Here is a 25,370-nt window from a genome sequence, read left to right as displayed (position 1 = left end):
TATGTCTCTTGGGATATCTGTTGTGTATTAAGAACTCTGCATTACCTATGTGTAGTAGGCACTCACCCTGCTGTGTGTTTCTATACGTGCTGCATTTTATTGTGTGAGTCTGTGTGTTTCCCGTTTGTGACCATGTGTCTTTGTGATCTGCCTGTAACATACTGCACATAGATGTACTGTCCCTGTTCAGTGAGGTGCTTACACGTATGTTTATTTATGCTCTTGTCTATGTATTGTCCTCGTTAGCTGGGTGGGAGATGGCTGTATTGTGTGCATCTAACTTTGTGTGATGGAGTGCATTCATGTTATGGTTCTGTGTCGTGTGTGTCGTGTGTGTGTGTGTGTGTGTGTGTGTGTGTGTGTGTGTGCCTGTGTAGGGTAAGTGGTAGTTGTCGGTAAGTATGATGTGCATATTCTATGTGTTTGCCTGTGCCTCTCTGTCTCTGTGAAATGTGTGTTTGAGTGTTTTTCCTACCAGCTCTTCCTCCCCTTCGGGTGCCCCAGCCTCCCTCTCTTCCTCCCTCCCTTCTTCTCCCTAGGCTGTGACCGCTCTCAGCTGACACCTCCGCTGCTCTGGCAACCCAAGAACAGCCTGGAGAAAGGTCAGCTGGCAGCCTTCTCCCTGGGCCTGCCTGGATCCTTCCACTTCAGTGTTGTGGTGTGGGAGCGCCCTCTATTGGTGATATGGACCACAACCAGCACTAGAAACGGGCTTTTTCCTCTTGCTAAGGCCTCTAGAGGGGAAGGAGTAGATCTCTATATAATTTTAAAGTGAGACACTTTTGAGGATGAAAGACAGTGCTAATAAGTGCACGGAGACACTGAGTAAACAATAAATGCATCCAGAGTAGAAGGTGAAGAAGGCTTCCCGAATCCATTAAAGCCATAGCTCCACTGAAATGAGCCCACAAAATGTGTGCTAGGCCTCACCGAGGAGACCAGCTATTCTCAACTTATATGCCAGTGAGTGAGAATCTCAGATTCAAATTTACCTGATGACTTCATGCTTACCCCCAGGGAATAATTTCCCAAGGCCTCAATTTCCCCTTTGCAACAGCGACCTAGGTTGAGACCCAAGGGTTCCAAGTCCAGAAAGAAGACTGAAAAGTTTTCAGTGGATTTAATGTAAGGAGAGCAAAGGTGTCCTTGTAAGAGGAAAAGAACTAGTTCTTGAGGTGCATGTATGCACACACATGCTCTCTCTCTCTCTCTCTGTCTCTGTCGCACACATACACACACACACATACACACCAGGAGGCACAACACTCAATAACCAGTGTAACTAATATCCCTGGAGTTTGTAACAAACATATTTAAACTTCAAATGACAGGTGCAGAGGGATCAAAGTACCACTTGGTCCAACTAGTCTAAAGAAGGATTTCTAGAATAGTACCTCCCACGAATCACTGATAGATATTTCAAGGCACAGCCAAATAAAAATTTAAAATATAGTTAAATGAAGTTAAACATATTTCTTTCTCAGAGGATAGCTCAAAACCTTCAGTAAGATAGTATGTTTTAAGAATTTCTAGAAAACGGGAATATTATACTCACTTTTCACAAAAGACATAAGCAATAGTTTTCTTTTTCCCCCTCCAAAATTCTATGGGAGAAATGATAAATTTACATACACACCAGCAAGACAAGGTACCAGGTAGCATAACTCAATTACTATTTATTCCACCTTACTACAAGACTCACTTTTCTGTTTCTGTTTTTGCTTTTGTGCAGGTTTTAGTTTATCACTTTGGATTTGTACTAACCTGCATAGGCCGGCACTGTGTTATCATGCAAAATCACAGATGAGAAAAGAGACTCGGAGAGTTGAAGGGACATGTCCCAAGTTATGGCCCCAGTCAGTAAAGAACAACATGACATCAGGTTTCTCTCCACAAAACACAGGAGCTTCCACTCAGCTAACTACTGCTGAGCATGACTTCACAGAAAGTTTAAAATGTGGCCCCTTCATAACAGCTGTACATTATTTTTAGAGAAACATTAAATACATACATATAGATGGATAGATAGATATAGATGATAGATGATAGATAGATAGATAGGAGTAAAATACTAAAAACAGTAGCAGATAAGGTAAGAATTCGGCAGGAACGGGTTGTCAGAGGAAACTTTCCAGACAAGGTGAATGTGAGTCACACTTGAAAGGCTGGAGAAAGCTTAAATCAAGGGTCAGCAACTTTTTAATGTAAAGCACCAGAGAGTAAACGTTTTCTGCTTTGTGAGCCATCCAGTCTTTGTTGCTAGTGCTCTGCATTGCCTGTGTAGCATGAAATCAGCCACAGATACTAATGTCAATGAAAGGACATGGCTGAGTTTCCGTAAAACTTTATGTGCAAATCAGGCAGCCACAGCATGGGCCACAATTTGTCAACTCTGGAGTTAGAAAGAAGACAGAGAGAAATCGGGCTGAGGCCCTTTGGAGCTAGGAGAATCCCTTTTATAGAACCAGTGAGCAATATACTCCAGGGTCATGCCAGGCCCCAGGCCTGCTCCTGGTTGTTTCCCTTCTGCTTCCACTCCACCTCAACCCTATCCCAATTGTATTCTAATTCCCAGGGCAAGCTTATTGCAGCTATGCAAACAGAAAGCTGCCTGCATAGAGATAAGCTGAATAAACAGCCCAAGGATCCCAGTGGAAGGTGCTTGTGAACATGTGTCTGGATTTAGTCTTTTGAGGAAGGTGAAGACAACAAAAACTGAGTTCCCTCTTGAAAAACTAAATGGTCTCTTGTTTTCCTTTCAAGAAGTCAAGTGCAGTGCTAAAATGTTTGCCAGCTTGTACACACCAAGCACAGACCTCTTGCCCCTTTGTAGATCAGCCAAGCAGAATTGTCATTTCTTTGCATGTAATGTAAAAGCAACCCTTCCGGTCTTTTATCTCTAGCATGGTTTGCATGATGTTATTCCTGTGCATGTTAAACTTCAGTAACTTCTCACTGGGTTCGGGATCAAAGTCAAGTGTTGTAGCTGAGCATCTGAGACATTGTACATGCATGTGACTTCACTCTAATTCCCTTTAGCGTCTAATCTACTCCAACTAAACTCCACTGTTCTCTGTGCACTTTTTACAGTCCCAATCTTCAGTCCTTTGTGCTTACACCTATTATACATTACTTTTTCCTTTCATCTAAGTTCTACCCTGTTCTTCCAGGCTCCGTGCAAGGCTCCTTCTCCTGCTTGTTGTAGATATCATATTCTACCTCTACAGTACCATAGCCTGGATGTGTTTCTAATAAGTAGTGTCAGTTTCCTTGGCTTGTTTTTTATCTTTGTTTTCTAAAACAAAAGTAATTTTGAATGATTATAAAAATTCAAACATACTGCTTAAAAGACTTAAGCATTCTAGAACCTACTGTAAGGGAAAGAGAAATTTATTCGGATGGTAAGGTCTAAAAAATGAAAAAGGACCCGGATGTGGTGGTGCACACCTGTAATCCTGGCACTCTGGAGGCTAAACCAGGGGGATCACTGTGAGTTCGAGGCCAGTCTGGGCTATACAGTAAGTCTAGGCCTGCTTGAACTATATAGCAAGACCTTCTCTCAAAACAAAAAGAAAAAGCATGCTATGGTAGTCTTTCAGGGAATACAGCTGCTTTGGTGAGGTTGAGTAAAGTGTCCCTGTAGAGCAGTGATGAGCAACAAGGCTGGATACTGGCAGGGTTCTTGTATATTTCGTGGAGTCTTGAGCCTCAGATTGTTGGCAAAAGAGCAATAAATAGTCCCAAGAAAGCTCCAACTTGACATACAATAGCCAATCTGCAAATATCTGTAAACTAAAATAAAGCTGATCTTGGGTGCTGGAACTGAGAAAGCATCCCCCACTAGATTTCCTAACGTTGTTCTTATAGAAAAGGCATCATTTGAGACAGTGCAGTAGAAAGCTCAGGTGAGCCAGCATCTGTACATGGTCCTACACACAATTTCCTTAGTCACCTAATCATCTCCCCTTCAAAACACTGAGTGGCTCCATATTGGCCTATGTGTCAAAGATAGGCAGAAGAATGTGAGTAGATTTTTTTTCATAGGGAGCTGATGAGGGACGTGAGAAGAATGCATGATGGGAAATCATCTTTTTAAGTGCAATCTCTGGATAGGAGGAATAAAGGTCAAGGCACTGGAGAAAGGGAGGAGCAGAAGGAAGAAGAAGCTCATAAGTCACACCCATGTCCTCATACTGACCTTCTTGCCCTGGGAAGCATCTTAAAAGAGTGACAGAATTATACATTTCAATGAACTCGAAAGGTCACTGAGCCTCGCCCCTCTACATCTGGGCACCATGGGGCACCCTTTGAACACTCCCATTACAGGGATCTCTTCCTATCTCCCGGAAGCTGCTGTGGAACCTCATCTGGGAGCAAGTGGAGGCAAGTGAAAGAGGAAGGGGGACTAATCCTCTGAGAAGACTGTGCGTCAGGCGCTGACTGGGCACGCCACCTGCAGTGCTTCGTGTAACCCACCTGACAACCTTGTGAATGGGGATTAATATCCCTATTTCACAGGCAAAGAAACTGGGGCTCAAGGAAATTGAGTCATTCCACCTAATTACACATCTGTTAAGCAGAGGAGCTGGAATTCAAACTCAGGACTTTCTACCACCCATGCCCGTGGTATTTTGGGCAAAATAAGAGCCTCTGATCAGACCAAGCAAAGGAAAACAATTTGTGGAGACCCTCAGGGGGCTCAGACAGGAAAGAATGACCCTCCTGGTGTGTGGGACCTCAGGGAGAGGATAAGAGAGTGCCAGGTTGGGGCAGGAATGCAGGAAGTGCTTCAGGACAGGATTACTGCGCATTGGCAAGAATGACCCTAGTACCTCCTGTGCGGGTGGTTCTCTGTGTGCCTGTGTGTGCCCCACGATGCAGATTTTGAGCTTTCTCCCTTTCCCACCTCCCTTTCCAAGTCTCAAATAAAAGAGAGAGAAAGAGGGAGAGAGAAAGAGAGAGTAAAGCTCAGGGGATCAAGAGTGCCCTGACTTGATCCCATAATCACATAAAGCAAGCCTCACCTTGTATCTGTTACCAGTTCTCCTTTGAAAACTATCAGAAAGCTCATCCCATGCTGTCTTTGCTTATGAAGCACTTTCATCCTTTCAACAATCTTTGTCTCTTCTCTGAGCCTGGAACTAGGGATACAGAAACAATAACATCCACATGTACAGAGTCTGGGTGCCAGAAGCCCTGCTAAGCATTTATGTGCACTTTCTTAATGCTAACAACCACCTGTGAGACAGATGCTGTCCTTATTCCCATTTTACAGATGAGGCCCTTGAGACTCAGACTAATTTATCCAAATTCACACAATGAAATTGATGGAGACAGAATTTGAAATCAGAACCCAAGGACTTCACAAGGAAGACTCAAGAAGCTGACAGTCCACTAAGAGAAGAAGGCACATTAGTGGGTTGGTATGAGTCAGTGTCATAAGCACTATATTTATGAAAGCAAGGGTCTAAGTTGAAGAGAGCAAAGGAGCACTAAACTTGTGAAAAACCATCAGTTCACACCGGGAGCTGAATAAGTTATTAGTTATCTCATTTAACACCTTCTTTGAGGAGAGGAGATTATATGTCCATTTTACAGATGAGTAATTTGGACCAAGAAGACCTCAGCTCACTTAACCTAAACTATGAATTCAGTAATTTAAGGCTTTGTAGGTTGAAACTCCTAACACAGTTGCAGATTGAGGGGGAAGCTCTTGAATAAACAAGCAAGGGCATTTTAGCTGAGGGATTTCAATTTGCAGTGACCAGAAATAAAAGATGACCAGGGCAACACCAGAGGACAGGAGAAAACACAGGATTGAAGAGACAAGAAGCTGAAGATTTTGCAGAACTATATAAACCACACTTGGAAACTGAGATCTCATCCTGCAGCCAAAAAGAGAATTAGGATGAGTTTTAGGATCCTCCTCCTTACTGAAATGTGCAAAGTGGATCAGAGAGGTAATAGGGGAGAAAAATGTCACAAATACTAGGAAAGCACTAAGGCTAAGGGGCAGTAGTGACACGACAAGTGTCAGAGGCACTGTACTGAATTCTGTTTCATTGATCGGGAAACAGAGATTCAGAAAGGCAAGTTTCAGTCACTGGCAGAACTTGGACTCAAACCCTGATCTTGTGATTCTAAAGGTCCTTTCTGGAACTGCTTGTATCCTTTCACCTAGAATTCACTTTCTCACTCAACTCTTTCATCGCATGACTACTCCACTCTTTCAAGAGTATGTGTACCTACCATGAGTCGCATACCCTGCTACGTATTTTAAGAACATTTTTAATCACTAGATATGACTGTTATTATTATCATTTTGAAGTTAAGAAGTCGGACATTAGGCAAAGCAAAGCAAAGCAAAACAAAATGAAAGCTAGGCAATTGTGTCCAAGATCATGTTAGTAAGAAATAGCAGAGCCAGGATTTGAACCCAGGCTGTCTGGCTCTAAAGCTTATGATCTTTCTGCTCTACCATTCCAGTGTCTCAAACTCTAACCCCCTCTAGGCCCCAGCACATTTTATTTTAGAAAGTTGGGCTTTCAAATGGAAAAAAAAAGATGGACTAAGGAAACAAAGTATGTAATACATTCTTGAATAAAGTTATTTTTGTGCGCAGTGCTTTCTCCTCTTTGGAAGAATTACAGAAGGTTCAGATCAGCAGAAAAGCAGCCTGGAAATTTCATGCTTTAATAAGTTCCAAATATTTTTGAATTATTATTTACTTATTTTCTTAGGAAGTAAATTCTACACTCGGAGGAAGGGGAGGGCAGAAAGTAGCCACATTCACAGATCTTGATTCATTTCAAGAAGTAAGGCAACCAGAAAATTCATGACATCCTGATCTGCTACTACGGGACAACTATGTACGTTAGCTCATGCAGTTGTCCTGACCATGCTAAGCATGCTACTTCGATGCTTATTTTAGAAATAGGGAAAGTGACACCTAGAAAGGTGGAGGACTTTCTCTACATCACCCAGAGGCACATGGCTGGGGATAATATTCAAATAGAGGATCCACCTGCCACAAAAAAATTTCCATTTCTCCTGTGATCTACCACAGCCTACTCAATCAGGGATGAGCCTAGCTCTTCTCTTCCTTTTCCTACACCTTCTTCTGTGAGGAAGTAGTGGATACAGCTATCATTAGGGTATATTGTGAGGACAGCAACAAAGACAACCTTTTCAAAACCTATGACTCTCCCTCCCACTATCTTGCTTTCTAAAACTCCACCATTAGAGAGCCGTCTTTATGAAAGTACAGAAAGGACATCAAACTGAGCGTGTGGCCTCAGGATCTAGCCTTGGCTTGGCTAGACCATAGGTGTAGGTTTATAGCCCAATCACTGTGCTCACCGGCCCTCAGTCTCAGCATCTGTAAAGTGATAAGGTTAGAAGCTAACTCAGGGCCCTTCATGGGTTCATGTTTTAGGATGTTAGCATTTCATGTTATCATGAAATGCAGGAGATAAGTTCTTAGAGCACAGGTAAGCATATATAGGACAGAGAAGGCAGAGGTGTGGAGTAGAGGGCGTAGAAAGAAACAGGGCTTAAGAGTAAGTCTCTAAAGGAGGGTATGAAGAACAGGCCAAGGTGACCACTCTTTCCTCTTGTCCAGACCCTTGCTGCTAAGCTTCGCCCCGGATCAAGGACCTGCATTCCTGGGAGAACACCCACCAGTGGTTGATTTAAATCTGGGGCTGAACAAGGCAGCAGAATACAGCTGGTGATCAATTTTCCAGCCGCTCTGAATGCCATGAGAGATCAGATTGTGTTGCAAAGCTGCTGTTTGCTATGGGGCAGCCAAGTTGGTGGCATAGGACAGCCAGACATAATAGCAGAATGAGCTTAGCCTTCCCTCTCTCTTTCCCTGGCTGCCATTTTCACATGAAAACCATAAAAGATCCCAGAAATGGGAGGTGCACTTAATGGGTTTTTTTGGCACCAAGAAATTAATCTTTTTTTAAACTGAGGGGAATTTTTTTTTTTTCCTAAAGATCTTTGGCAAACAGGAGCTAAATTGCTTCCAGGCCTCATGAAAGGTATTTTGTGCAAACGAGGTGTGATTTACACTTCCTTTAATTAGTCTGAACCCTGGAAAAAGAGGGAAATAATAGAAAACAAGAGCTATGGAGAAAACAAGTCCAAACAGCCCTAAAATAACAGTTTTGTGAAAGCAGCAGTTGAGGGTGTTAGAAGGAGACCAACAACAAAAAAATCCTTCTCATTCTGGGAGTGGAGCAATTACAAGTGAATTGAAGTTTTGTTGGACTCTTTTCCCTGGGGATGGGGGTGGGGAGAAAGTTTGGCAGAAATGAGCTTTAGTGTTCTCAGAATGAGTTTCAAGTTCTGGTTGACCTTCCTTCCGTTAAGCCTCAATCTTTTCTAAGGACATTTGGGGTCTAGGGAGTCAGAAAACCAGAGAAGAAAGAAGAGAGATTTTTTTTTTTTTCAACCACAGACATTTTACCATCAAGCTGGCCTCCCAACTGGGTAACATTTTGGAAGGGGCACGGCCTCTGAAATCACAGATCTGGGTTCAAATTTTAGCTTTGCCTTTTTTCACCAAAGAGACTCTGGGAAACTCAAATCTTCAATGTGTTGAGCACCGTCTACTCCTGCAAGTTTTCTTTTCCAAGCTGCTCTCTGCCCCTGCAGTTCTGGTTGCTCTATCAGGATACTCCAGCTTAGTCTCTTCTTTCAGATTAGGCTCGCCCACCTAGTAGTTAGCTGCTGCCATTGTTCAAGACAGGGTCTCAGGCCATTTTTCCTCTTGGTCATCTGATTTTATCAAGAATAGGTATGGCTTGTTTTGCTGAGAACTTTGAGAATTCCACACCTGGGCAGTTCTCCTCTCTTGGTTCTGGTCCTCATATGCAATTGTCTTGCTACACATTTACTTGGATACACATTTACTTCCTACTTGGATACACATTTACTTGCTACACATTTACTTCCAAGTACTGTACCTCAGAGTTAACACATCCCAAATTGAACTCAGGATTTTCTACCTTAGTAAACTCCACTTCCAAGGCCTTCATCTCAATGAAGAGACTGACATATCCATCCATGCAAATATCATCTTTGATCCCCCTTCTCCTTCACCTTTTATATCTGCCCCCAAACCAGGTCCAGTTGCTTTAATTTCTGTGCTGAGGATAAGTAATCCAAGCCAATCTTGACCCATGTTATACAAACAGGAAGAGTTTAGTAAGATGTTCTTGGAGTATGTCTTTACTCAGATCCTATGTGACAAAGCAATTGTGATCATTTTGTTTCAGTCATTATTTTCTTCTTCACTTGCTAATTTATACTCTACAACAATCTTTGGGCCCCAAACCTTGATCTCAGGAGCTCTTGGAGGACTTTTAAATTTTGGGGACAATACTAGACACAGCAAGAGCAGCTTTGAGGTGATTTTCTCTTTACTAATTCCATTCCTCTAACTCTTTTTCTCCTGCAGGGGCAAAAGGAAAGGAGAAAGAAACCCCAAACTACTTTTACAGCAAAAGGAATGGAATGCTTGGATCTACATTCCTTTTTTTTTTCTCCTGCCTTTTTTAACTTTAAAAATTAAAAAAACTAACAGAACAACAATGAACACAAAATGAAAACAACACAGAAACAATAAAAATGATACATGACCTCAAAACAAAATGATAGGAATTAATAATGGTTGCTACATTACATACTGTTGTCTTCAGCGAAGTTGCTCATTCCCCAGACATAAGAATGTAAGATTCATCAAACAATCAAAGACAGTAACAAGTAATTAAGAAAAACATTGGAAATGATGCAAAGCTTCACCTACAAGATGGTAGGAGCTCAACAATGGTTCCTACACTGCATATTGTTGTTTTCAGATTAGTCATCCACACTCCACACAGCCTTAGCAACAGTCTCTTTCTATTTTGTGTTTCTGTATGTAACACATACTTGATTACTGAGCTACAGCCCAGCTCCTTAACAATTTTATTTGATTTCAGGGAAAGGTTAAAGGCCTATATCTCCATTCTAACTCTATAATCCATGACAATTTCACTGTCCATACACAAAGACTGATGGAGCTAGGAAACCTGGGCTTAACTCCCAGATCTCAGCTCAGTCCCTTCCTACCTTCAGGGCTTGATTCTCTCACTCTCAAATGAAAGGGTTGAGGTGGATGATTTACATGGGTTCTGGCAGCTCTCAGATTTGAAAGACTGTGTTATATCTCATATCGAGAATGGTGGCACGGTCCAAGGATTCTCTTTTGTAGCTTTCCTTGAAAATCACACATGTGGGTCAGGGATGTAGCTCAGCAGCACAGTGCCTGCCTGGCAAATGCAAGGTCCTGAGTTTGATTCCCAGTACCCAAAAGAAACAAAGAAAAAGAAAATTGCACATGTTATCTGGGCATGATGCCACATATCTATAATCTCAGCGTTTGGGTGGCTGAGGCAGATGATTATGAGTTCAAGACCAGATTGGGCTACACTATGAGATCCTGTCAGAAGGAATGAAGGAAGGAAGGAAGGAAAGAATGGAGGAAATATGCATCTTTCTTATGAGAGAAAGAATAAAAATAATGATGGTAATGATGGTTGATATTTACAGAAGAATTATTATGTGCTACACACTGACATCCATAGTTAAAAGGGAAATTAAGACCAAAAACAAAATGAAGAAATTGAGTGTCATATCCAATGATAATGGGCTATATGTCCATCAACAGGTGATAGAATAAGGTATATATGATACTTATATGCGATGGAGTACTTCTCTGTCATAAAGAAGGATAAAGTTCAGTCATCTGTAGGAAAATGGTCACACTTTGAGATTCTAATATTAAGTGAAATAAACCAGACATGCAAGCTGAACTATGACATGATTTCTCTTATATGAGACACCCAAAATATATATAAATTAAACAGCAAACTAAAAGATAATGGGAAATAAGATGGTAAATATTTTCCAAAAGGGACAGGAACCAAGAGTTGGAGGAAGGGAGAAGGGAGGGAAAGGGAAGGGGATGAAAATAAAAAAACTAAAGATGTGTTATGTACTTGTGCCAACTCTGCATAACGAGTGTAATCATTATGTACTGGAAACATCTATTAATAAAAAAGATTACATAACTGAGATGTCAAATCTTGGGCTGACTGATGTCCAATCCTATATTGGATAGTACTCTTTCTCTCCAGCCACTTCTCTTGTGGCTGTTGTTATTGTGCTTCTGTTTCTTTACCCATTCATTCCTGCCACAAACACTCCCGAAGTACCTTCTCTGTGCATGAAACTGTGTAAACACAAGGAAGCATGAGTTGAGATCTGTCAGGAAGCTCAGTTTGGCTCCCAGTTTGATCAGCAGGGTTAGGAAAGTGATCTTTCCAAAGCACCACGCTGATCACGTTTATGATCCTCCTCAAAAGGCTTCAAAGGCGCCCCTTCGCCTACAGGATAAAGTCCAAATAGCCTTGCCTGTTTTCTAATCCCTCTGTGATCTGGCTCCTATCTCATATCCTGTCAACCTCAGTCATCCAACAACATTTGTTCACTGCTAACTTTGTGCCAGACACTCTACTAGAGCCTAGGAATGCAAGGCTGAGGGACACAGAGTTAGTCCCTGCTCCCCTAGAGCTTATAGATATTAATCAAGTAATCACACAGAACTATTTGATATAGAACTATGATTCTCTTAACCTTTCAGTGGTCCAGTCCCACTAGATGACAGACTAGAGGTCTAGTACTCATTCCAGAAGATGCTCCCCTACAATAAGCATACAGTAATTCTCCTTGTTCTCTCTAGCTGATCAGTTGACTTCTAACAATATGATTTGCCCTATGAAACAAGCAGAAGTATCTGCTTCTTTTGGTCCCAATGGTACACTTTTATTTTGAAAAACTTTTCCAACAATAGTTTAAAACTCTGTTACCTATCACCATGGAATATCATGTTCTCTCCTTTATAGGAGTCGCTGTGCTTAAGGTTAATCATTTCTTGTGTCCTTTATTAAAGCCTAAGTTTCAAGAGAATAGTTTCCCTACTCTGGTTCATCAGTGAATTTCTGGCACTTTGGTAAACTTGGAACACTATAAATATTCAGTATATGTATTGGTTAGACTGAACCATCTTTAACTACATGGAGACTTAATTCAAAAGGAGACTGTAGTAGGCAGAAATTCCTCCCACTCTTTTAAAATGGGGGAATGAAGCCTGAGAGGAGAAACAACTTTCTAACTGTCACAAAGAGAGTTGCTTGATTAAAGTCAGAACCAAGGAGAATCAGATGCCCTGAGTTTCAGCTATAACACACCCATTCACAAACCTTGAGTCAGAAATGGCAGCAAGGTAGGTCCTCTGGAAAAAATGGCACATAAACTGGGGGAAAGCCAGTTTCTCCCGCCTTTGCTGTACATGAATTTAGATTCAATGTGTGAACTACTCCAGCTAGAGGAGTCCATCTTCATGGGTGAAACCTTTGTTTGCACCCAAACAAGGCCTCCCTCTAACCCAAACTTCCAAAATATCACTTCCTATTATGTCTCAATAACCAAATTTAACCCACCCACATATCAAGATTAGATCTGTGAGCTCACATAGACTCAATCACTCAATTAAGAGGAGGGAAAATCTGATCTTCTCCAAACAAAGTGAAATATGACATTACTCAGTTGCTAGGATTATGTCTCACTCAGGAAGAAGAAAAGAAGCTGGGAAAGAATGGGTGGGTCATTCATGACAGGGAATTTTCCAGGGAATCTGAGTGGTGTGACAATCTAGATCTTAATGTTCCAGCCACCAAAACAATGGTAGAGGCAAGGCCCTGGATTCAGGAGGGCCTGGTATCAATGATGAACTTTTATACACTTAAGCCCAGAAAATCCCAGAGGGAAATGCCAGCCTTGACAACATATTCAATTAAGTTAATTCAGAGTGTGAAAAACTTCCTCTTAATAAATAAATCCTTTTCTTTATCTGGACCTTAATTTCCATTTTCATAAAATCAGAGCTTATAGGAAGCTACTTAGATAACATCTAAAAGTCTCTTCCAACAACAATGGTCTCCAGCTCAGTAACTGAAAAATCTGGCATATCTGAAAGGGCAAGGATTCTGAGAAAGCTGGCTAGATCTGGGTTCATATTCCTGTTCTGTCTTAGACAAGTGATTTCTCTTGAGTATGTTTCATCTCTAAAATGGGCATAACTGGGGCTGGGGATTTAGCTCAGCGGCAAAAGCGCCTGCCTGGCAAGCGCAAGGTCGTGAGTTCGGTTCCTGGTATCGGAGAAAAACAAACAAAAATAAAATAAAATAAAATAAATAAAATAAAATAAAATGGGCATAACAACTTCTAGTTCACAGAATTACTACAAGTATTTGATAAGGTATATTTTATGTCCTTAAAACAGTGTCTGGCGTACAGATGTATTCCAGTAAATGGTAGTCATTACTCAGAGAAAGTCTTTGGACTTTGGCTAATTATTCAAAAATGCAACCTTTATGGATACAATCTTGATAGAGCTTTAGCGTTTTAAAAAGAGCAGTGTTCTCAAGTTAAATATTTTAGTAATTCAACAGCAACTTCTCAAACTAGAGGCTACCAATTCACACCTGAAGGAACCTACTTTCCTAAAATCAACTGGCCATGTTTAAAAACCAAAACCATTCCAAGTCTCAGCCTGGCAGACGAGGGCCAATTAGTAACAGGGACCCTAGTGTGGACTTAGGGTAAGATAAACTGGGATGACTTCTGTCATTGACGGGTCATGCAATTAATTTTGGGCCACACATGTTGCCATCTGTAGATTTTAGTTTTCTTCTTCTTATACACTAGATATAACGATGTAAGATTCTAGAACTTGTGGAAAGGGTTGATGGTGGTTATTTCATATTCTTACAGAGGGTCTGGTTGGCAACTAGAGCAGGGATCCTTAGTAGTCAGGTACTGCTATACCTCTTATTAGCTATACATCCTTGGTTAAATCACTTTCCATTTCTGATGTTCCATTTATCTATCTAGGAGATAAGTCCAAGTGTATTCTATATTATAGGACTGCTCTAACTGTGAAACAAGCATTTTTAAACAAGATCTTATTGAGAGGCAGCTTATGCTCATTTCAGTGTTCAGTATCTTTCTCTTATTTTTCTAATCTTGGAGCAATTATACTTCCATGTAGACAAGAATATGAAGACTCTATTTCCATCTCTATGCTGTAAAAAGTTTACCAGTATTATTTCTTTCCTGTCATTTACAGCATCCTGAGGGGAAACTGGCCAGACTGTTGTCTAGGTCCAGAGTCTTCCTACAATACTAAAACCCCACCCAGAAACCTGAGTCAAATAAAGAATGAGGTACTGACATAAACAATGCCAAAAATATCCACCCTCTGCTTTCCAGGATCCTAAAATGCCACTGGTCATTGAAAATCCTTCCCTGTAACTGACAGCAAAAAGTTCATCTGTGCTTAGAATGAATTTAATTCCCAACATTAGTGTTAAAATCCAAAAAGATCCGTCAAAAGCTGTGATCTTCTATTGAAAGACTTAGTTTTGTTTAATTGTATATTGCCAAAATTTAAGACCTACAAAATAAGCAAGAGCTAGGGGTATAGCTCAGCAGTAGATTGTAACCTTAGCATGCATAAAGACCTCAGTTCAGTCACCAGCACATAATCCTGAGAAATTCAATCCTTCTCTCACAGATAATCTCTCTTTCTTTGGAGAGAGAAGGGAAAGTTGCAACAGACCTCCCAAGTGAGTCTTCTTTGCCTGTAATTCCTGCTTCTACCACATGATGTTACTATGAAAAACAGCAGTTTTGCTTGGCTCTATACTAAGTCACGGTGCAAGTGGAGGTATTAGGTAAAAAGTATTCTAGAAATCACAGTGGTTCTTCCATAAAGAGTAATTTTACTCCCTAAAGGGAGCCAAACTTAAGTTTCCAAGTCTCCGTCTCTGTAGTTTATGTTTTGCTCCTCATTTTCAGGTAATTTCTACTGTGATATGAGCAAATCACAGTCTTCAACCAGATATACCCATCCTACTTCATCCTCTCTCATCCTCAGTGTCCCTAAATGTTATGACAATCTTAAAACTCAGAGACTCTAAAACTCACAAGGGAAAGAGATGGAGATCTTCCACAATCAATTTCACACTGCTGCTCCCAAACACCTTTATATACTGGCTGAGGGAGCTATTCAATGGGACAGCTTTGGTCAATCCAAAAATTGATTCCTGCCCCCCTCCAATAGTCTATGAGTGTTAACTTTATGTAACTAAGAAAACCCCTTCACAAAGCTTTCCCAGGATGAAAAGCTCGGTTGTAGGCTAACTTGCTATCTTTATATGTAAAAACAACTGCTAACTTTTAAAGCAGCAGCTTTCTTTAAGAACCAAAGAAATGAAAAAAAGAAGAGGAAGAAGAGAAGGAGGTAGGAGGAGGAGGAGAAAGGAAGGAAGAGGAGGAAAAGGAGGAAACAAGGCAGAAGGAACTTAAATGCTGTCCAACAACAGATGAATGAATTTCACAGTATGGTAAATGAAAGAAGCTAGATACAATGGAATGCATATTATATTATATTTTAAATAAAGTTTGAAGAAAAAAAATAATCCATGCCTGTAATTGGAAATCAAGACAGCATTGTACCTCAAGAAGAGGCTATGACTGAACAGAAGTACAGGAGGGGCTTTTTGAAGTTGGTAATATCTGGTTTGTTGATATGGATACTGGTCACATGATTGTATCCACTTCAAGACAATGCATCAAGGTCTACATTTCTTGTTGTTGCTCTTTTCTGTATGAATGCCATATGTTTAAGGAAATTTCAAACGATTGGAGAACATCAAACCTTAGAAACGTAAAGGCCTCACACATTACTCAGCCAACTCATTTCACAGACAGACAAACTAATCCCATAGACAGAAATACCAAAATCACATAGGGATTTACAACCCTGCAGAAATAGGTCTCCTGGGGCTGGGGATTTAGCTCAGTGGCAAAAGCCTGGCAAGTGCAAGGTCGTGAGTTCGGTTCCCGGTACCGGAGAAAAACAAAACAAAACAAAAAAAAGAAATAGGTCTCCTACAATCCACAGTCCATGGATTTTTGCCCTTCATGATGGTGCCTTTCTTCTTCAGATGACAACAGGTAGACATGAGCCATGCATCAGAGTGTCACAACAAAAAAATTTTCAGATGCTGATTAATATGAATATCTGCCTTGCAAACGGCCTCAGCATCTGGGACATGGCAGATGTTGTATTGCAAATATGTTGCCCATGACACATGGGCTTGAAAGAGTGGGACACAGGCAGCCTTTGAGTGAAGGAACAAGAAAAGAGTTTATCTGCCTGGAATGCAATGGGAATAAAGATTCCAAGGAGGTCATCCAGGGAGAAACTGTGCCTGAACCCCAGAGAAGGCTGGGTGCATTTACTAACATTCCAAACATCTGTGCTTTTGCAAGATAGATAAAAGGAAATCTGCTTCTTTGCCTCGAGGCATGATATATGGGCTTCTGAGGCACTGGGTGTGGGCCGCTGTTGAAGGCATGATGCAGGGTTTGATGGATGAAGGCTGAATCAACTCACTAGGCCACACATTAATAAAAATTATCAACCTGTCCCGGATGGTGGGGTAGAATGTTAATGCCATTCTCCATGTGGATGTCAAAGACAGAGAATGTCTGGAGGGAGCTAACCTGCTTTATATCTTTACCTTGATTCCACTTGTCCAAATTAGATCCTCTGTTCTTCTGCCAAGGTCCTAAGTAAGCCAAGTCTGAGAGGGTGTACTCCCAACCAAAACCACCCATGATTCTTCACTTGCCTCTAGTCATTCCTGACTAAGAATGAGAAGGTATATTCTCCCATCATTCCCCACTGCCCAAAGAATAGAGTCCAGATAGCTTCATACAGCCTTTGAGGTTTTTCCCTTGGTCACAAACTCCCGCCTATCTCATACCATGCTCCTCTGGGCATCTCACTTCCATCTCCATTCTGTGGTTCATGCTTTTCTCTCTATCTACTTCCATCTGTCTGAACTTCCTCTTCATTGCTTTCTCCTGCTGAAATTCTTGCCATCCTTCCAGGTTGAGGTCAAAGGTTACTTTTCTCCATAAAGGTCCCCAAGAATACCAGGTTCCCACACCAAACTAATTCTTCTTCCATTGTGCACTGTTGTGACTATTTAGTCCCGGTTCACTTTTACCATACTACTATGCTGCTGTCCATTTTTTTATGTTTCTTTTTCCAAACTGAGTGCTACAAAAGAAAAGAGATACTATTTATCATGTTTTCTACTTATATTACGTGAGTGTAGCAGTATGCTGGGCATATAGAGTTGCTCAGTAAATTTATTTTCTGAATAACTATGTGAGAGAACCCTAGGGGTTTCTGCACATTCCTCACTCTGATTTCAGCCTCACTGGCAGTGGACAAGTTGGTGTGAGTTCAGATTCATATAGTGCTATGCTACACTGACACCTTCCACCTCAAGTATTTGCCAGGTATGCTTTTCTACTTTCTGCTCCAAGCCCTTCTCTGATGACATAAGAACTCTCTCAGTTTACCAGAATGAGCTCAGCTCAGAAGAAGTAGCAAACTTCAAATAATAGTCCTAGTGAGCAAAGCATCTTTGCATCCTTCAAATAGAAATATAGCCAAAGCATCTGTAAGAATGTTGTAAACGCACACCTGTGTTACCTGCATCTTCTTATGCTATCACTCTTCACATCCAACCCTAATGCATAGCTATCAAATTAACTGTCCGCCCCTAATCCTTGCTCAGGCTGTTTTTGTACTATCAAAATGAAAATAAAATAAAACAAAGTAAGGAAAATTCTTCCCCTTCAACTACAGTTAGGTCTGTTTCTGATATTTTTGTTGTGTGTAGGACCAATAATCGATGCTAGTTAGAAATGCATCTGAAAATTGACTTCTAGTATTGACTGAACCTATGGAGAATAGCTCCACATACAAACTCATAATCATCAAGACTGAGCCCTGTGTAGCTGATTCTAGGTGAAAAATACCTGGAAAGTTCAGTCTCACTCACAGTGATTTAACTCTGTTGCTTTAGGTTCAGTTAGTTGAACGTACTCATTGGATCTCATTTTTGTTACCCGCTTCTCCACTACGCAAACCCATAGCTCCCGTGAGAAGTTCAGCTGCTGTAGCACAGGCAAATCTGATCTTCCTAAGGCATGATTCATCAAGCTCATGATGACGGGACATGTGCACGCAATACATGAAACATGGTGACCGGCAGCCTCTGGCCCAGGATGTGACTCCTCTGGACCAGAGCTCATGTTGCTTCTGATTCCTGCCTTGAAACAATGCCCAGGGCCACAATTTCCCTTGTGCCCCCTATCAAAAGGATGCCCCTAGATTTTTATTTGTTTTTCATTACATTCTTCTCTCCTTTATATCATTAAAATAATTCTTCTCCTTTCAGGGATGTCTTGGAAGTTATTACGAGCAGCAGTAAAGAACATGGGTTCCTGAGTAAGAAATAGTTTCAAAATCCTTAATAACTATATGCTCTTTAAGCAAGAGACTGTTTCCTGTTTTTCAGTGCTGCTTATTAGTACATGTTTACAGTATGTAATGATTATGTGGGGAGTTGGTACATGTACATATACTGTATACTTCGAAGACTTAGTTTTCCCATCTGTGAAATGAAGATATAATTGCTTTTCAGAACAATTTTGATGACTATATAAGATAACCCAGTACATAAGTAATAAATATCTTAGTTACTTTTCTCATTGCTGAGACAAAATATCCACCACTCAAAGTTAAAGGAGGAAAGGTTTATTTAGCTCACAGTTTGTAGAGGCTTCAGTCCGTAACTGGCTGGTGCTAAAACAGGCATGGCAGACAGGCATAAGAGAGGAGAAACAGTTCATAGTAGACATAAGGTAGCAAAGCAAGCAAGGCTGCAGACAATAAAGGCTCATCTGTCCCTTATATTGTATCAGGCTACCAGGATTAAGTCAGTGCCAAACCAATCAGTGGAGTGATTTGATAATCACCCACCCTTAATCCTAGCACACTTAACTCTAGCACTGTACCAAGAATCATTCACATACTCTACATTCAGCCACCTCTGAAAAAGCCCTACTTATGGCTCCATGAGGCTTTGGGGGGACATCAATTAACTGAATTCTTTCCCTTTCCTTTAAGAGCTTTGCAATTCTCACAATGCTTCTAGAATTCCTGGTATGGAGTAGGTGCTTAACATGCTATTTCTCTTGGTTGGGCTTTCTTCATATTAGATACCTTTATAGTCTTTAATTGCAGTGTGACTATTTGTTTTCATGACCTCTGATAATAGCATAATTTATATTTTGTTCATAAGAATGCAGCATAGAATGAGGTAGGCGTTTTTCTCATTCACATTGATCGTATACTCAAGAGCAGTAGAATCTTTATACACAGTTGGTGGGATTGTAGAATGTTGCAGCCACTAGGGAAAACAACAGAGAGTTTCCTCAAACTGAACATGTAGCCAAATGGTAGAGTGTTTGCCTACTCTGTGTGAAACACTTGAATTAAAATCAGAATCTCAAATAGGTATCTGCAGCCCCATGCACATTGTAGTATTACACTCATTAGTCAAAATAGAGGAAAACCCAAGTAGCACCCACAGGTAAATGGATGAAAATGTACATACACAATATATAGCTTAAAAAAGAATTGAAACACCACGGATGAACCTGAACCTTATTATGTATGTGCAATAAGCCAGACACAGAAGAATGAATACTGCATAATTCAAACTATATAAATAATCTAAATAGTCAAATTTAGAAAGGAAAGAATGGAATGGTGGTTTCCAGCAGCGAGGGTGATGGTTAAGTGAAGAATTATTTTTCAATGGTGTATAAATTTTCTGTTTTGTAAAATGAAAAAGCCTAGAAATTTGCTGTAAAATGTAGCACCTATATTTAACAATATGGAAATGTGCACTTTAATACAGTACAAGGATAGATGTTATGTTAAGTGTATTGCAAACACATAAAGAAAAGAAAATTTGTGGACATGTTTGTCTTGCTTGAGGTGATAGTAAAAGGAATGTATGCATACAATCAAACACATCAAGATGCATCCATAAAATGTATACTATTTTTTGCACATCAAATATACCTCCAAAAAGCTAATTTAAAAGAAAGGAGCAGAGAAACAAAAAGTAAACAGATGGGACATCGAAATAATTTCAAAATTAAGTGACATGCACGTAGTAATACAGGGAAGTGTGACAGGAAATGACAGAGAAGCAACATTATGTTTGAGTGGTAAGGAAATACCTCTCATTTCTGTGGAGATAGGATTAAGTCTAAATTCTATGAAGAAGCTGGCAAGGCAAGAAATTAGGGTGGGAGGAAAAGGGAGAATTCTAAGCAGGGGAGGTGGATACAAGTAAGCAGCTTGATGTGTCTGAGGGTGAGAAAGTAGACAAATATTGTTCCTATCTCCACATATTAAATTAGTCATCTGAAAGTAAACTTAAAAAGGAACACGGGTTAGATTGTACTGTTTTCTCAATATAAGGGAAAGTATCCCATATGATGGCTAGAGGGAAGAATTTGTATCTTCTTGCCTACTAAAATATATGTTTTCCATTTCTGCCTGGCCTTTGGATTATTATTATTATTATTTTGGGGAGTGCACTGGGAATCGAACTCAGAAACTTACACTTACCAGGCAGGAACTTGTGCTGCTGAGCTATAGCCCCAGCACTGGCCTTTGAAAATGGTACTCTCCTTGGCTGGATATAATTCCCCCCAGAATGGAGATGCTCCCAAAGGATGTCTGCTGCCTGGGAGTCTTAAAGAATCAGAGCATGAATTCAAAGCCATAGTTACTGTGAGTCTCTGGCACTTGACTGGTCAGTGTTGAGGGCAGGAATATCTCCTAGGATCTACAGAATTATATTCACAAGGTTTGAATGACCTCAGTCAAGTCACTTCTTTTCTCTGAGTCTTATTCCTTACTGGTCTGTGTAAGCAATGAGGGGTAGGTAGAGGACATTAGGTAAACAGCTGTAATCTCTAGAGTTCTGTCCAGATGTCCTGTGATGGTAAAAGGCCCTTTATAACCTTGATTGTAAGGAACTTTGATGTGTTGGAAAGCTCTGCTGTATTATGGATGTCACCTCATATTGAGGCTTTTAGATGGCTTAACAGTACGCAAAGGGGAACAGAGAGAAACCTAACAACTGTGGATTAATGGGCAATTACAACAAGGCCGATAATTGTTCTAAATTCATCCTCAATTTTTGTTAATAACCAAATTCTCTCTTTCCAGAGGCCTTCACTCTCACCTTTTCCCACTGGGCTTGGTGAGGCCACAGCAGGACAGAAAGCTGAGTTTTTCTTGTGGCATTTGGTTTAAAGTAAGTACAGCTCTTTGACCTCATCTCGGGTGACTGTAAGGATGTTCCCAGAACCGCTGCCTTAGGATGCAGGATGGCTTGGCTTTGAGAAAAGGAAATCAATTGCAGGAAGTTTATGAAGACCAGGAACAGTGTTGGTGGGGAAATCCATGCCTCGATATTCCCAGAGGCATTTGGTACAGGAAACTAAAACTGAACTGCAACCTGGGAGACCCTGCCTATGTGCTGATCATGTTACTCACCAGGAGCCTGAGGGCGTATTCCTTGACCTCCAAGACTCAATTTCCTTATCTACATAGTGAGGGGGTTGGCTTATCTGTTAAGTGTCATGTGGGCATAACATCTTAGGCTGCTAAGAAGCATGTGACGAAGTGGGCTACTTCGGAGATTCAGGTTCTGCTTTTGTGAAAATGAAGATAAAAATAGTAACTTCACCTTAGAATTAATGAAAGGATTAAATAAGTTTAGTGCACCATCTTTAATCATACAGTGCACTCATATAATGGTTATACATTGAGCTTTTACTCTAAGCCAGACTCTGCTAGGAAAAGATAAATAATCTAATAAAGAATTAAGGAGGTAGCCTCCCAGCCTTAGAAGTCTTGTGGGGTACATGACAAACATTCAAAAAATGGAAACAACTTTAATGAGGCATTTTTGTTACTCTAGAACAGTCAGATCAAACATTCTACCCATCTTATGGGCAAAACAAAAGACAAAAATATTCCAGTATATGGTGAATATCTCAAGGGAAGAGGTTCTCTGTCCCTTGCATACATCAGAGGCAACTGTAACACATTTAAATTGGCACAAAGCAAAATGGATAACATAAATTAATGTGGTGAGTTGGATGTCCAAATTCCAGAAGAGTGGGACTACAGCACGCCAGAGTTTATACACATTTTAAGTGAGAGCTGTGATTCAACCCTTCTGTCTATCACACCATTTGGGGACTTGAGACTAAGGCTTCCAGAACCTACTTTCTTTAAATGAAACCAAGAATCAAAATTTTTATTTAACATTCTTCCAAATTTCAAAGGTTGTAGCTTATTCAAATATTTGTAAACATTACGCAGCCATTGGCCTTCTAACTCTGGTTTAAAGCCAATTATTGCAGATGAGCAAGAGCACTAGATCCATTTTCAAAGGAGAAGATAGGAAAAAGGAAAAGGATGAATGATTATTGATTATTCTCCATGTGCCAGGTAATTCACAGACACCACATACCATTTTATATGCTGCTCACAGCCATGCTAAGAAGTATTGATGTTAATTCTGATTCTTCTGTCTGTGGTGTCATTCTCATATGGGGAATGTGTCTTGGGAAATAGACAACTATGACTCTGGAAGCATGAGGATAACTGAATATAAGAGAAGATCAGAGGCAGGAAAGCATGGTAAGGAAGTAATAACAGACATAGGTAGTGTGGCTCTTGTGGGGAGGAAAACAAGGGCAGATCCGAGAAAATGGAGAACTAATTAACTAACATTTTAAAAAGTCAAATAATAATGGCTTAGCAGAGAATTCTACCTTCTTTCACCTCCCCATGTTATAGAGGTGGGAAGGACCTGACAGTTGTTTCTGTTTTCTTTCTTCTCAGCAATCTCATACTATCCCTTTTCCTACCTCTGCTTAGTCACATCTACCCATCCCTTCAGATGGGCAGTAGAAAATGAACCTTAGTCCTAAAGACTGCACTAACTAACTAGTCCATACCTTGATGCTACACATAGTAATGTCTCGGCTTGATGAGGTTCTACAGAAAAGATCACACAAACATCTTTAATCCATAGATCCAGTGATTTCTTGGCTCTTGATTGGATTACACTGCAGAAAGAAATTCAAATAAGTACAGATGAAAGGAAAAAAAGATTCAAGTTATGTCATATACAGGTACAAACTCCCTAGGATGAATGTGATCATGATGTACACTTGACCTGTATTTTTAACCTAATTAATAAAAAAACATAGACAAGAGACACACAATCAATTCTTAGTCCCACTTCTTAGAAGTTTTATCTTCAGCTATGAACTTCACAAACCTGATCTTCAACTCCCTCATCTATAAATGGAGATAATATTTCTTTTCTACTAAGAAGAATTAATTGGTGGAAAAAATAAGATAATGGATTAACAGATTCTTCAGTTCATCCTCCATAAAGCAGCCACAGTGATAAAACTTATACTCTTCTTACTTCCAGTAGTGGGCACTGAAATGAGGGTCTTGTACATACTAGACAAGTACACTCCAACACTGAGGTCTATCCCCAACCGTTTTAAAATTTTGAGACAATCTAAATTGTCTAGGCTGACCTCAAACTTGTGATCTTCCTGCTTCAACCTCTTGAGTAGTTGGGATTATAGGCATGCACCACCATGCCTGACAGGAATCTTTTACTCTTGAGAGTGTCTTAAGCAATTCTCCAAGCTGGGTAAACTCCTGTTCACACTTCAGATTTTATTGGGTTCTTACCATGTATGTGACACTATACTAGGCCCTGGGGATAGACTGGTAAGAAAAGATGAACTTATAGCTACACCTTGGAGAACCTAACATTCTAGCAAGAAAAGCAAATACTAAATCCCTGTCCCCTGTCTCTTAAATTAAAATACACACAGTATTCAAAGCAAAGGGGATTAATAGCAATGTGTATTTTACTGTAATACAGTTTTAAAATGAAAGAAAACACAAAATGCATTCAGTATAATTGTAAAAACATTACCAAGCCATGAAAAGTATAAAATACTATAAGTTCTCAATGTCCAAAAAGAGGCCAAATCCAATCCAAGGATTCAGAGGAGTGACATTTAAGCTGACACCTGAGTGCATAGGTCAAAATGGGAAAGAGAACTGGTAGTATCAAGAGTAGAAAGAAGACCACAGGTAATGCGATGGTAAAGCTTAATTATATCCATTCCATTGGCTTGAGAGTTTCCAAGGACACTCATGGGTGTGACTGGGTGGCCGATAGAGGCATGATTTTAGGTACTATACATAGGAGTCCCCAAACCCCAGTGAGGGACCTACTCATCAGAAATCCTTCATCTCCATCTACACACACTCCCCACTGCTGGCATCACCACCTGAGCTTCACTTTCCACCAGATCAGTAGTGGCATTAGATTCTCATAACATCCTGAACCCTTTGTACATGCTCCTTATGAAAACATAATCCCAAAACCATCCCTCACACCCCAGCTGCCCAACTCCCACACCTACTCCCATTAATGGAAAAACTGTCCTCCATAAAACCCATCCCTGGTGCCAAAAGGATTGGAGACACTGTCAGGCATGGTCCCTGGCCCCTTCCTCTCTGATGCTGCTTCCCAGGCACCTTGAACTAAGCAGCTTCATCATGCTGTGCTTTTTCACTGTGAGGTTCCTGCCTTGGTACCATGTGAGTCCTCTGAAACCCTGAGTCAAATAAACCTCTTCTTTAAATTGTGGGTGTCGGGGGATTTGTCCTAGTAATCTGAGAACTAACACAGGTAGGTAAGTAAAATTATACATAGCTTTCTTAGACCAATCAAAAAGTTTCCAATACAAAAAGTTAAGAAACATCTTTTGGACCACCATAATTATAATTCACAGACCTACTCATCAAATATTTACTGAGTACATGTGGTAGGCCAGGTACTGTGTTAGGCACTAGATATGATAAAAGTACATTTTAAATGGTAACTGGCTGTAGAACTAAGAACTAAAAGAGAGTAAAAGGAATCACTGTAAGGACTAATTAGCAGGTGATTACAGAAATAAAGGGTGGCTTAAATCAAGCAATGGGAATACAGAGAAGTAGACAGACACTCTCACCTGGAAGCATGGTAGAAGATGGAATGTTCATTCATTATTTTAGGAAGAAAAGTTTATTAGAACATTTAAACAATGGTGAAAATAATCTGCTAAAGAAGAAGAGATAGGAAATATAGAATTTAGGAACAGAATTAATATGTAGTTTCCTAAGAACTCAGGAAGATATAAGAGTATAA

At 40.3% G+C, this 25,370-nt stretch overlaps 1 protein-coding gene across 4 annotated transcripts in view; it reads right to left on the bottom strand.

Moving 5' to 3' along the window:
* Positions 1 to 25,370, bottom strand: part of Astn2 (astrotactin 2) — a 901,354-nt gene that overhangs the window by 121,464 nt on the left and 754,520 nt on the right. The window contains exon 20 of one of the 4 annotated variants that reach the window (XM_013513260.1): positions 23,034 to 23,208. The exons of the other annotated variants lie outside the window; for them this stretch is intronic. Coding sequence (XP_013368714.1) covers positions 23,204 to 23,208 — 5 coding nt within the window. The 3' untranslated portion in view covers positions 23,034 to 23,203. Of the gene's footprint in view, positions 1 to 23,033; positions 23,209 to 25,370 lie in introns of those variants that run through there. 4 annotated transcript variants of the gene reach the window in all.

The sequence above is a fragment of the Chinchilla lanigera genome, unplaced genomic scaffold (genome assembly GCF_000276665.1).
Source record: "Chinchilla lanigera isolate Chin_1 unplaced genomic scaffold, ChiLan1.0 scaffold00018, whole genome shotgun sequence".
Classification (NCBI taxonomy): domain Eukaryota; kingdom Metazoa; phylum Chordata; class Mammalia; order Rodentia; family Chinchillidae; genus Chinchilla; species Chinchilla lanigera.
This window is presented reverse-complemented; position numbering and strand designations above follow the sequence as displayed.